Source organism: Haliaeetus leucocephalus, unplaced genomic scaffold, assembly GCF_000737465.1.
Source record: "Haliaeetus leucocephalus isolate CR32 unplaced genomic scaffold, Haliaeetus_leucocephalus-4.0 Scaffold858, whole genome shotgun sequence".
NCBI classification, from domain to species: Eukaryota; Metazoa; Chordata; class Aves; order Accipitriformes; family Accipitridae; genus Haliaeetus; species Haliaeetus leucocephalus.
The window spans coordinates 1,696,275-1,708,923 of record NW_010973294.1 but is presented as its reverse complement, the minus strand read 5'-3'; the positions used below and the strand labels follow the sequence as shown (position 1 = coordinate 1,708,923).

Genomic DNA, 12,649 nt, shown 5'->3' with positions numbered 1-12,649 from the left:
CTAGAACAAAAAAGATATTCAAAACTATAGTATTTTATACTGTTAAGTTAATAAGAGTTCAACAAAGGTGAAGATTTCTAAAAGATCCTGTGAGAAGAACTAAATCATTTTCTGGCATCACAAGATAGACTTAAAAAAGATAAAGCAGTATCAGTAGGTTTTTCTTATGCAGTTCATAACAGTAGGCTCTCCTTATACAGCTCATGAACTCATCTACAAATTACCTACAATTCAGAATGGAAATACTCATAAATCATTTCTACATACAGCAAACTTCTACAGTGAAATTTTGTAACCTGCTTGTTATGGCTTGCTTGCTTTTTAAAAAATAAAAAAAATTAAAGATACTACTTTTTCTCTGACACTTATCCCACTAACTTCAACATCTTTGGCAAATTTAAATTATTTTTTTTATCCACAGAAACACTGCTATGCAATTTAAAATACAAACATCCATTCTCCTGGAAATTTAACCCTCAAAATATTATTCTGTGCATTTGGCTGACATTACAGAAAAGTAACATTCATGTAGGTCTTTGTATTTTTTTCAAAATGTAAATAAAAATATAGATGTAATAACTTACTAAGGAACTGATGCTATCTATGAGCTCCACTGTTGGTTTTCTTGGTTTTTTTTGTTTTTTTTGGTCTTGGTTTGGGGCCAAATTTAAATGAAACTTCAATCAAAAGAACTAAGACTTTGGACTGTACCTGTGTAATGTTCCATAGCATCTTCTAACATTAGGTCAGAGTCACCTTAAATAAAAATATTTAATATTTTATATTCTAATCAAATTTTCATGCAACAGCTAGATAGCACAAGAGAAGTTAAAAAAGTCACATATTTCACTCAAGAATAACAGAACTAAACATACTGAGTTAATACTACAATGTTTTATTTGAAAGTGACAGCTGCATTGTAAAACACATCCAGAACTACACTGCAAGTCACACTATATAATAAGTTCATATGTATTTGTATTTAGGCTTAAAATAAGGAATACAAGTAGGTCTTTGACAATCCACTGCTTATACTGGAAGACTCCTGACAGAACAAGTTACTTATGTATTTGTGGATTGGATTTGTGGAGTGTTGTGTTCATAAATGTAACGGTAACACACCTACAAAAACCAGGCTTATATGAAACTACCTGAAAAGCTGTTTGAAAATAAAACTGTGATGAAATGGTCAATATGACACATTACTTTGAAACATGTTTAAAAAAGTATAAGTGATTATATTATAATCTGAAGTCATGAAAATTTACAAACCTGGAGCTTCTGGATCACTTACTGTCTTTTCCACATCCATATCATGTTCATATGAAACTGTAAATTAAATATGAAAAAAAAATTAAAATTAAAAATATGAAATATTTTTAATACTCAATTATTTTAACTTGCATCCATACCGTGTCTGTTAATAGCTAAGTGTAGCTCCTTAGTTGAAAACTGACAAATTAAAACCTTACAGATACTTGCAACTTGACACACAGGAATCTAATGGAAGGTGTTGGGCCACTCTCTCGTCTAGTCCTCTGTTATACTCTCTGTGTGAAAACTAGATCCACGAGAGCCATTAGTCTCCATCAATGTTTTTTAACAGTTCTTCTAATAAGAATTAAAAATGCAATCTTCCCCTATCCTCAACGTTCTAAAGTAGCTTCTTTACTAATGTGCAGGAGGACCAGTGGTGATGATTTACAGATGGCAAGATAAGAGCCAGAAATCAGACCTTGAGAAGTATGTACATTTGTTTCTAGAATCACAGATTTAGAGCAATTTACTTTTTTTTCATTGCCTAGCTAAATAAGTGGATTATTTTCCTCTGTGGCTACAATTCTTTGTGACATTATTAATTTACTCAGTTATGTTACAACTGACAACACATGGTACTGTAGGTAAAGTAACTATCCTTTTACTCTGCAAGCATCACAGCTTGGATTCTAAATTGGTAACTGGAAAGCAGTGATCTCCCACAAAGGTAGGAAGAAGCAGTTTTAGTTATATCAAACAAATAAAATAATTTTTCTGTCATATTTGGCATCGAACAGGACTGTAAAGTCCAGAACTAACATTGAGCCAAAGATAAGAAGCCTAGTCCAAACAGAAATTGATGTCTAGTGTAAATGGAAGAGGCTGCCTGTATTATAAACAAACAGTATTAGCATCCAGAAGAAAATACTTATCAGATAGCAGGGAAACTGTAATATCCACCTAATGTTTCTTCATAATGGGAAAGATGAGCTAATGCCGTTGTACGTGACATCAAGCGCAATATGAAGATGACTATAAGCTAATTGGATTAGTCCAGGCAAAATTTCAAAAAGCTTTAAAGATGAATTAGGGTGTGCAGAAAGACAGTGCAAGGATACTTCAGAATGAAGTCTTTGGTGCTGACTCACTCTCTGATAGTATAGTCGACCATAAAGAAACAAACACTCCTAAAGGAAAGGTTACAAACTGGATGCTTCTGAAAGGTGACAGGTTACATGTGAGAACACAAGTTTCTGACTAATGTCAAGAATAATAGACTAGACGAACCTTAGCAATGTAGACTGGAAGACAGTAAATATAAACAATAAATCTCATTCTCACTTTCTTAGACTGTACAACCACAGATCTCTTGCCTATCCAGATCCCAATCATACACAACAGACAAAAACACATAGAAAAGTAAAAATTAAGTTTTTGCACCAATGAAAGCAAAGTTTCCATACCTATCATCTGTTCTTTTTAAGAACCATTTGCAATAGCAAATATGATAGAGTCATCTCAGTCAAAGTAAAAATATCCAAGACAATCAAAAATAGTTGTTTGGAGAAAAAAAAATTTTCAAAATTATATATTCCTCAACTAGTCTAATCTTTTCTATTTTGCTTTCTTGTATAATTTGCTACATTTAGGCAGAAAATCAATATTATTGAGTTTGGAAAAACAAAATTTTACCTGGAGCTTCATATGGTTCAGGCTCCATTGCTCGAAGATCATCTGCCAAAAGATCAGCATCTGAGAAACAAACACGTATTTACAAATTTTAAAATTTTTAAATCAATACATGATACAGCAAACCCTATAACAGAATATTATGTAAGAATAGAGTCAAATTTCTAAGCAGAAATTCTAAGCAAATTTCTTCTAATGACAGAAAGATATGTATATGGATTGAAAGCACAGTTTATTTTATTCTTATACATAATACTGAGAATATGTATACACACATAAACTCCATACACACTTGCTCAAAAAAAGATGACTCTCCACAGACATTTCTGTGTAAATGTAAACAAAGTAGAACATATTCACTTTGCCTTCTTAATAGTAACTTTAAAGATTTAAAGTAACCGGAATTTTAATTTCTCCTCTGTTCCCTACTTTAACTTGCACTGTAGATGAATAAAAGAGATACAGAAACAAGGAGGTATAAGACCCAGACTGAAAAGAATTACTTCAGTTGTGGCGAAAGAATCCCCATGTACTTCCAGCAATCAAAACTTTTAGATGACATCCATTACATGCATTTTTCAAAAAGAGGTAAGATATATGTAAACTTTTCAGTAGTGCAGATAAAAAGCATTCAGAAATATTTTTCCCTAAATTGGATTTAGATCATATAACTCTGCTTTAATATTTTGATTACAAACAATTTTTGTCATCCTGTCAATGCCCCAAGGCAGCAGGATATGAGCATCTTCTTTATACGTTATTATGTTCTCAGCAAGACTTGCAATATGGTTCATGTGTAACATTCTCTTAAGACAGTCACATTAGAAGGAAAGTAGAGTGAGAGTAAGTCTGTCTACAAAAGGCTGTGCTAATAAACTCTTAAATTTAGTTTAATAAACTAGAAAGTCCAGAAGCAGAGTCCATACAGATATTATAGAAGTCCTTCTATTGGAAGGAGATATGCATATGTGGAGGACAGATTAATTTGTTTTGTTGATAGCTAATATAGCAGTAATTAAACAATAATATATAATAACTTGGATTCCAAAACACATGGCATTAAAATACCCCATTTTGATTAAAAAAATATTTATTTGCTAAATAATACTTGCTATGGTTGACATTTGTTAAGACTCTATTGCAAGTAGAAACTACGAGTCAAGTTTTTAATGAGACGTATTTCCGTTTGTTCTTATTTTTGGCAAAATTTAATTTTAAATATATTTAGTCATTCAGATACCTTTCTGAACGGAGTCTGGTGTCTCATATGCTTCTACCATTTCATTCTCTAATTCTCTGAGCAAGTCATCTGTTGTAGGAGCTTCAAAAGTTTCTCCATGTATTTCTTCCTTCACTTGCCACTGGTCATTTACACTTTCATCTACATGTTCATGTCTCCCTCCTAATCAATAATACAGATTGTTAGAGAATACATACTCCTTGGTAAATTCTATTAGCAGCAAATATTCAGTCCTCAGCACACTCTTTGTGTTTTTCAACTAGTCCCCAAAGGGGACAGGGACAGATGACTTGTCTGAACCTTCCAGCAGTATAAACCCAAAGTATCTGCACTGACTTGCCAGTGCTGCCTTTGCCCACAGTAAAAGCCATCACTGTTTACCCATTCTTGCATACTATGCAGTATTTTGAAGAAGTTTTGTCAGCTGACTGATTTGAGCTACTGCTGCCACACACCTCCGGGTAAGAGGCCACAGTTTTAGGATTTGGTGTCTGAACTTTCTGAATTTTCTTGAAAATGAGAAATTAGCCTATTAGAAAGTTTTGTGCAAGCAAAAGTACTTTAAGTGCATACCAAAACCAGACTCTGAGATTCGTCTAGCCTATGGCAGTATTTATAAATTCTTCAGTGATTTCTAAGTGTTAATGCATTACCAGGCTGGGAATGGAGAGCTTCCTGAAGAACAGACTGAATTTCCTCTTCCAATTCTACATCAGCATTCTTGTGCTCTAAAAGGATTATAAATTGCAGTGAAGGTTAAGTGCAAAAGGCAAAGTCTAAACATTAGCTCAAAGCTTGTAGCTTTAATAGCCTCCATAAAGTTCTTATTCAATTTGTAAAGTTCTGTAGAGATTGACTTGGTGAACCTCTACAACTCACAATCACAAAAACAATTTGGTTTTGCTTACTTTCCAGTATGGGAAGTATTGCATCAATCATATCAGATGCATTCTGAAGATGAATTGGAAGAATTTATCTACACTGCATTTTCTGCACATGTAACATTAATACTTCAGATAACTATTCAAACCAAGAATTCTCTTCTAAGTAATTATTTTACTAACACTTTCATCCATTACTTTCCTACAATTTAGGCAGCAGCGCTAGTATGTCATATTTGACAACAAAATGTCACTTGCAGAAGTAGGGTTTTGTTGGCTTTACAAACAGGGAAAATACATACTAACATTACAATATCAAGGTCTTCTCCTGACAATTCATAGCAGAATAAAATCACAAACTGGCTTCAGGGACAAGTGACTGTCATCTAACACACCAGCCCAGGACATAACAGGAATTTGTTTGTATAAACGTCCTGAAATTAGTGTTGAGAAACCCAACAGCACAAAACCAAATCACAGCTGCATTTTTCAAATAAAGCTCCAAAATGGTACCAGTCAAAAGAAAAAAAAGAAAAAAAAAAAAAGAAAGAAAAAAAAAGGAAACAACATCTTAACTTGATGTATTTTATAAATGACAAATTAAGAAACGTAATGCAAGTCTTTTAAAAAACTCTATAATCCATTTTATTGACTGTATGCTCCACATTTGTGGGTTATTCTGTTAAGTTCACATAAACATCAAGCAGGATAAGGCTCTTCAAGGAACAAGAAGAAATATGTACTCTCTGAATAACACTAAAATGCAAATCACATATCTGAAACCTGATGTGTAAAAATATTTTTTCTTGAATACCTCTTAAACCTAATAAATTTTACTAATACTATGGGGCTTTTAAAATGTTTAAACATTTTTTTTTCAACAGTAGAACCTGTATTTATGATATACTATTGGTTTTAGTGGAAAAGTGAATATTTGATTAACCTTATGAAGTTGATTGTTGGGGTTTTTTTGTTTGCTTGGTTTTTTAAGGTGGAGAATCTGCTGTTATTCTGATTGCGTATACTGTTGCATACGTATCAAAACCAGAACTGTACATCAGCAGAAAGTTATTCTGATGTGATATGGTTCCAATGGTAAACATGAGAGCTGACAAGAGTGCCTTCTATACATTTGAATTACAAACTTTTCATAGTCAGTGATTTATATAAAAAGTTATCAACAGTGATTCCCATTAAATAAACTGTAGTGGATAAGCAACAAATAAAATTGATGAAAGACTTATTTTTTCTACCCCCAAAAAACCCACAATGAGCTTGCATGCTATGGAAACAGAAATAAATTCAAATGAAGCATCATGTCTTTTGTTTCACCTATGGTTTATGAAAGGCCTTACCTGATTCGACATATGACTTCTCAGCAGGCTGGACGGTCTCCTCAGATTCTGGTGATGTTGGCTGTGCTGGGACAGATCTTTCTTTAAGGCCTGCATTTTTCAGTTATAAAGTTAACTTTATGCTCTTTTTGATCTGATTCAATTATAAACTAAAAAAGTTGTTTCAATTAAATTAACTGACATTAAACTCTCCAAAATGTATTCAAACAATTAATCACAATTACAGGGCTGTCCTAATATACAGTGATATATACAAAACCTAAAGTGTATTCAGATAGTAATCGAATATGTTTTGAAGACAAACATACAATGAGGGGGAAAAAGGGACAGAAATTTTAGCACTTGCCTTTATTTCAAAGTAACTGAACAAATGACTATGCTATTCTCAACATCTATTCAGTATCCAGAAGAAAAACAGGCAGCAGGTTTTTCTCACTGTTTTCTCTTTGGGCAAAAAGTGCTTCATATGATCAATTTTATAGGTTTTATGAAGAACTAATTTGAACTTTATAAAATGCTGCGCAGAATGAGAAAAGGTAAATTCATATGTTAAATCGTAGAAGATCTGATGAGGAGAACTGTAGTTTCTTCAAAATAAGGTAATCTCAATCTCCAGTTTCTTTTGACAACTAAATTACTACAGAAAAAGTATGACTGATGGAATTTCACTACTAAGATGCTTACTACCTATACCACAAAGTCTTTCTAGATCAAAACACAATGAAAAGAAAGCAACCAATAACAGCAATGATCAACACCACGGTAAGAGAGAAAGATAATTCATAGCCTCGGAAGATTATGCCACATCTTCAAGAAACAACGTATATAGTATTAGCCTAATCCTACTCTCAACTATCCTTTAGGAAGGATTCAAGCAAGACTTAAACAACAGAGGTTCAGACTGGGTATAAGAAAAAAAACTTACACACCCACACCCACACCCCCTCCACCTCCACCATGAGGACAGTCAAATCAGTGGAAAAGGCTACACAGAGACGTTGTGCATTTTCACCGTTGAAGGTTTTAAAGACCACACTGGATAACAGCCAGGGTAACCTGGTCATACCTCTGAGATGACCCTGTTCTGAGCAGGATGTTGGAATAAGTATCTCCTGAAGTCCCTTCCAAACAGAATTCTGCTAGAATCCTACATCATTTTTCCTAGTTGCATATTTAAGTTCCAAGGTAAATTAAGATAAAACTACCTTCTTAAATGAACACACACACACATATACTGCCCAAAACAAATTAATTTCTCAAGAGCTGTATGCACAGAAATCAATAGAAAAATAATATTTAAGAAAGCAGAGGCTACACTGTAATGAACACTCCTGTACTGCTAACAATCTTGTAAAAGTAACTTTAAGTGGAACAAGTATTATATTTCAAGTCAGTAAAGTTTAAAAAAATAAATAAATAATTACCACATTTCTACTGGAGTCAAACATATCTCAATACAAACAGGACTAGTATGCCTCAAAACAACTTTGTGTAAATTACATAAATTTTATTATTTTATGCATCGTGAGAAAAACATGTATATATATATTCCATTACCCTATGTAAGTAATGGGACCAGGAATAATAGAATTAATTCTACTTACACATTTTTATGTTATTTAAATTACACGAAGCTAAGCAGTTAGGCTGTATCTAAATTTACTGTAACTAAGAGTCCACGGCTATGGAGTCAAGATCAGAAGTTAGAAGAAAAAAGCCAAATTTACACTTCATTTTTTTTCCAATTTTCTTCTGTGTCATTAAAAAAACCCTGAAATATTAAAAAATATTAAGACCTACATTCATCTTTTGCTGCAGTAATATTAATGGCTACAAGAGTAAGTTACTTCCTTCTGCAATCATCTTTAAATACATATGGAGACAAAACCAGTTATATTAGCCACTGTCTCACACTTCAGAATCTGGACGTGTAGAAACAGCCACCCTGCTTTTCACAAATACAGTTCACTTCCCTTACACATCTTTAAGTAAGTCCTCTTATCCTCCGATAATCCACATCTCCAGTTCCAGACAACTACCTGCTCTGATTCATGAACAATAAATGGATTCAAAGTATTTCAAAAGATAGTTGATATTCCACAGGCAACAAGCATTTAGGGTGTGTAAAAGGCAAGAAGGGACTAGCAAGAGTATTTCTTTGTTTTGCTTGAGCATTTCTCAACTTTGCTTTCAAGCTTTTCATACACATCTGTCATGTTTATCACTGACTCCAATCCTGTCGAGTATGTAATATGTTAAGTCATTTACTTTTTGCAAGAAGTTATTTTCTCTTATCTTTTTATTAAAATAAATTTGCACTCAGTTTTTACTTGTGTGGTACATTTTTTGAGCTTATGTGGTAACTTGCCATGTTAAGTTGAATGACAGTAATATTCCATAGAGATATACAACAGCACAACAGATCTCTGGGCCAAAAATCTCATTTTATTGTATGGGTATCTGTATAGCCTGGAGTGCTACTCAAATAAAACATTCTTTGGAAAAACAAACAAAACCACCAAACTTTTTCAGAACCGGATAAACTTTGGGTCATAGATACAATATGTTAATCAGGAAGGCAACTCATTCCAAATTTCACTCCCAGACAGTTACAACTTCTGTCACATTATGGGGGAAAAAATCCACCATTCTTGAGAAGTGTGATTTAAGTGCTCCTCTGTCAAATATGTGTCTTAACACTTATCAGAGCAAAGATGAATAAACACGTCTATCATCACTGAAACCTAAAAGGGCATGCTCATTATGCAAGGGCATTTATTAGATCTTCATTCTGTCAAGTTTTTTGCTAAGCACTATAATGTTCATAACACACACATCTTTTCCCTCCTTCTTCGCACATATATAAATATTTAGACAATAGCTCTGTCTATCATCTCTTTTAATTATCACAGCTAGAATCTTAAGCTACTGTGCTATTTTCTACAGCTTTCATTTGAACTATTTTTCCTAAGTTTCCTCTAAAAAAGAAAAAAAACAAACAAACAAAACCCCCAACAGATTATATCTTACCCTATTACAGCATCTTATACCTCTAGGGATCAAAGCATCTTACAGAGACATGTATGTGCTGTATCAAAAGTCCAAGATAAGTGTATTGCCAACTGTTATACACAAAATTTAAGCAAACCTACAAACAGAATCAACCTTCAGGACTTTAATCTTACACCACCACCCACATGCATATACTCATGCTCAATTTCACTCATTAGTTTTGTTTTCTTTAAAATAATACTGCAGTATAACAAGTCTTCAACTTTCATTACAAATTTTGTTCTGAACCTTGTGTAATTTTATTGTGCAATTAATATTTCAATATACTAAACGATATTATTTGTCTAGTAAAATTAGAAAATATTCCTTTCTCGTATAAACTTGAAAGCAAGTATAGATTCAATAACATACTGAAATATTCCTGCAGAAATGTTTTGTAACTTTTTTTATTCTAATGAGACTGCTGGATAAATCATTCCTCAGTGCTAAAAATAGAGAAGTTAAGAGTGAAATAACACAGGAGCTTGCTTACAGAAGTATCATGTACTTGAAAAGTGTTGTTTTAAGAAAATAATAGTTGCAAAAATACATAAGCTGTTCTCTAATCAAGTTCAAACAGGATACAGTACTAGCAGCATATCACTTCTTAAAAGGTGACTGGAATCCAACAATACCCATCAACATTGAAATAGGTGGCCTAATTTTCAGAAGTATTCATTATCAGAAACTTGGAAAGTTTCTGGGAAGAATCTGGACACAGTTAACTGAAAAGTGACAATGAATCAAGTTTTCAGACCTAAAGATAGCTAAAAAATAAACAAAGGAAGGAAGGAAGAAAAGCAGAACATATTGTCACAAAATCAATAAACAAGTGTTGCAACATTTTGGTTGAGTATACACTGAAGTATCCTAAAAAAACGCAACACTGAAGTTGGTTTGAGTGTTTGTGTATAAAATAGTTTTCTCCGTCTACTTAGGGGAAGAAAGACTAGCAGGGAATAATTTACATTTATTTGCTAAGTTCCTGCTAAGTCCCTGTGACAATACATTCTATTAATGCTCCTCTTGGTTGTTTTTGTGAAACAGAAGTATTTTCTTGTGATTTTCGACTGTATGTGTCCAGATAATCCTCTTAATATTGCTTTTAGACTTGCATTTGGTATACAACATTCTACTTCCATCCCCACATCAAGAAAATAGCATTTTAATACAAGGAAAGAAAGAAAGACAGAGAGAAAGAAAGACAGAGAGAAAGAAAGACAGAGAGAAAGAAAGAAACAAACCAAAAAGCAAAAACCCAACAGATTTAGAGTATGCTTGAAGTAACTGGTATCAGTTTGACATTTCTGTTTTCAATACACATTGGTAGCCAGGCATATTAACATATGTACATATCTGAGTTTCACAGCAGACATTTTTGCTTTGTGTTTACAATGCCAGTACACACTTAACAGTTTTCAAAAACTTATATATAGCCTTTGTTCACACTTATTTCCAGAAAACATTATTGTCTTATTACCATATTTATCAAATTCATATAAATATGCTGAATTTCTCATTCTTGAGGTCTGTTCTTCATTAGCAGAACCAGAACTCTGTTTATTTCTTTTCTTTCTTGTCTTCCTTGGATGGGCTTTTAACTATCTTTTTTGTCTCTTTTTCTCTTCCCACCTGAACAGTACCATCCTTTTCACTGGCTGATTTTTTTGTAGTCTCCTTGGATTTTACATTTCTGTCTAGGCCTTTTTCCTTTCCTTTGTCTCTTTTAGCCTTGTCAGAATCTTTCTTTAATTTATTCATATCAACAGCTTTCTTGTCCTTTCGATCAGTAGCATCTTTTCCTTTCTTGGCTTTCTTTTTTTCTTCCTCATCTTTGACTTCCTCCTTCTTGGATTCCTGCTTCTCCCTTAGTTTCTTGAGTGGTTCTTTAATAGCTTCTTTTACTTTTTAGTTTTTCATTTAAAAAAGAGGAAATGTTCAATAAGAGAACCATTCTTAGATCAGAAAACATCTTATGAACAACTATCTAAAAGCTTTGATTGAATTCTTACTTAATGTTAGATGCCAATTTAAACTTGTACAATTATTTAAGTTTTAAGCAATTTATACAAATTAGTTTTGTCTTTTAGCAATATCTCACACCATGCAGGCAGCCAGTAAACTTAGCTTACTGCAACTGCATCCAAGTAAAGCATTGATCTAGTGAAAACCATGCCTCTGTTATCTTACTGTTAACTAACTTCTGAAGAACGCTTAAACCAGTTATGTCTGAGCATGAAAATCACAGTAAATTTTGAATCTTTGAGAACAGTATGACAACTGTAGGATCTAGAAATGTCAAGAGCATCACCAAAAGAATTTTCTTCCCAATTTTCTCAACTTTCTAAAACTACAAATTAAAGTGTTATAACAACAGAAACATGCACTACATTTTACTGATGCTGTTACTTCAGATTAAGTCAAGACTTAAAAATGTATCTGAAGCATATATTTTATGAAAATAAGAAATAAGTACACAATAATTAAGAAGAAACAGCAATGTCCTGGTGAATTAAATCAGCTCAAAAAAGTTAACTTGGTTTGACCATATTCAGTGAAATCAAAGCAACAACTGCAAATTAATTCTTACATCTTTGCTTTTCCATATCTAGCATTATTAATAATACTTTTTGGTTTGTTTTAGTTTTGGAGTTGTATCTCTTGTTCTTATTATCTTTATTTCAATCCACGTTTCGCTGTGACACAGTATCTAGATAATGTATCACAAGAACAGTATCCTTGAAATTCAGATGTTCAATATTTACTTCTACTTTGCCAACAGTTTCAAAAAAATTTGTCAGTACCAGCAGCATTCTCCAGAATAAAGATTTTTTAACTCAATAAAATTTAGAAATTTTTCCACTAAATCTCTGTATGCAATATTTGTATTTAATTTTAGAATTAATACTCCCACATTATTAAAAAGCAATAAAGATTTTATAAATAAAGTACAGCAGCTCTATTTTTATTCAGACTTTTGAAAGTAACTGCAGTCCGTTGAGGTAAAAAGCTGGCAAGTGACAACATTTCTCCTGTAACATCTGCCTCTAACCACTGTGTAACATTTCTGTGGAGTGAACAATTCAATCACACAGCTCAGTCTAGAAGGAATAACATCACCTTTCCTTCCAAGTGTTTTTTTGGCATAAAGCATTTGAAATATATCACACCATTGC

At 32.9% G+C, this 12,649-nt stretch overlaps 1 protein-coding gene across 1 annotated transcript in view; it reads right to left on the bottom strand.

Moving 5' to 3' along the window:
• Window positions 1–12,649, bottom strand: part of ASPH (aspartate beta-hydroxylase) — a 101,833-nt gene that overhangs the window by 68,055 nt on the left and 21,129 nt on the right. The window contains exons 4-9 of the mRNA XM_010582893.1: window positions 6,423–6,512; window positions 4,840–4,914; window positions 4,187–4,348; window positions 2,950–3,009; window positions 1,273–1,329; window positions 712–756 (exon numbers count right to left, since the gene is read on the bottom strand). Of these exons, the coding sequence (XP_010581195.1) occupies window positions 712–756; window positions 1,273–1,329; window positions 2,950–3,009; window positions 4,187–4,348; window positions 4,840–4,914; window positions 6,423–6,512 (489 nt within the window). The remainder of the gene's footprint in view (window positions 1–711; window positions 757–1,272; window positions 1,330–2,949; window positions 3,010–4,186; window positions 4,349–4,839; window positions 4,915–6,422; window positions 6,513–12,649) is intronic.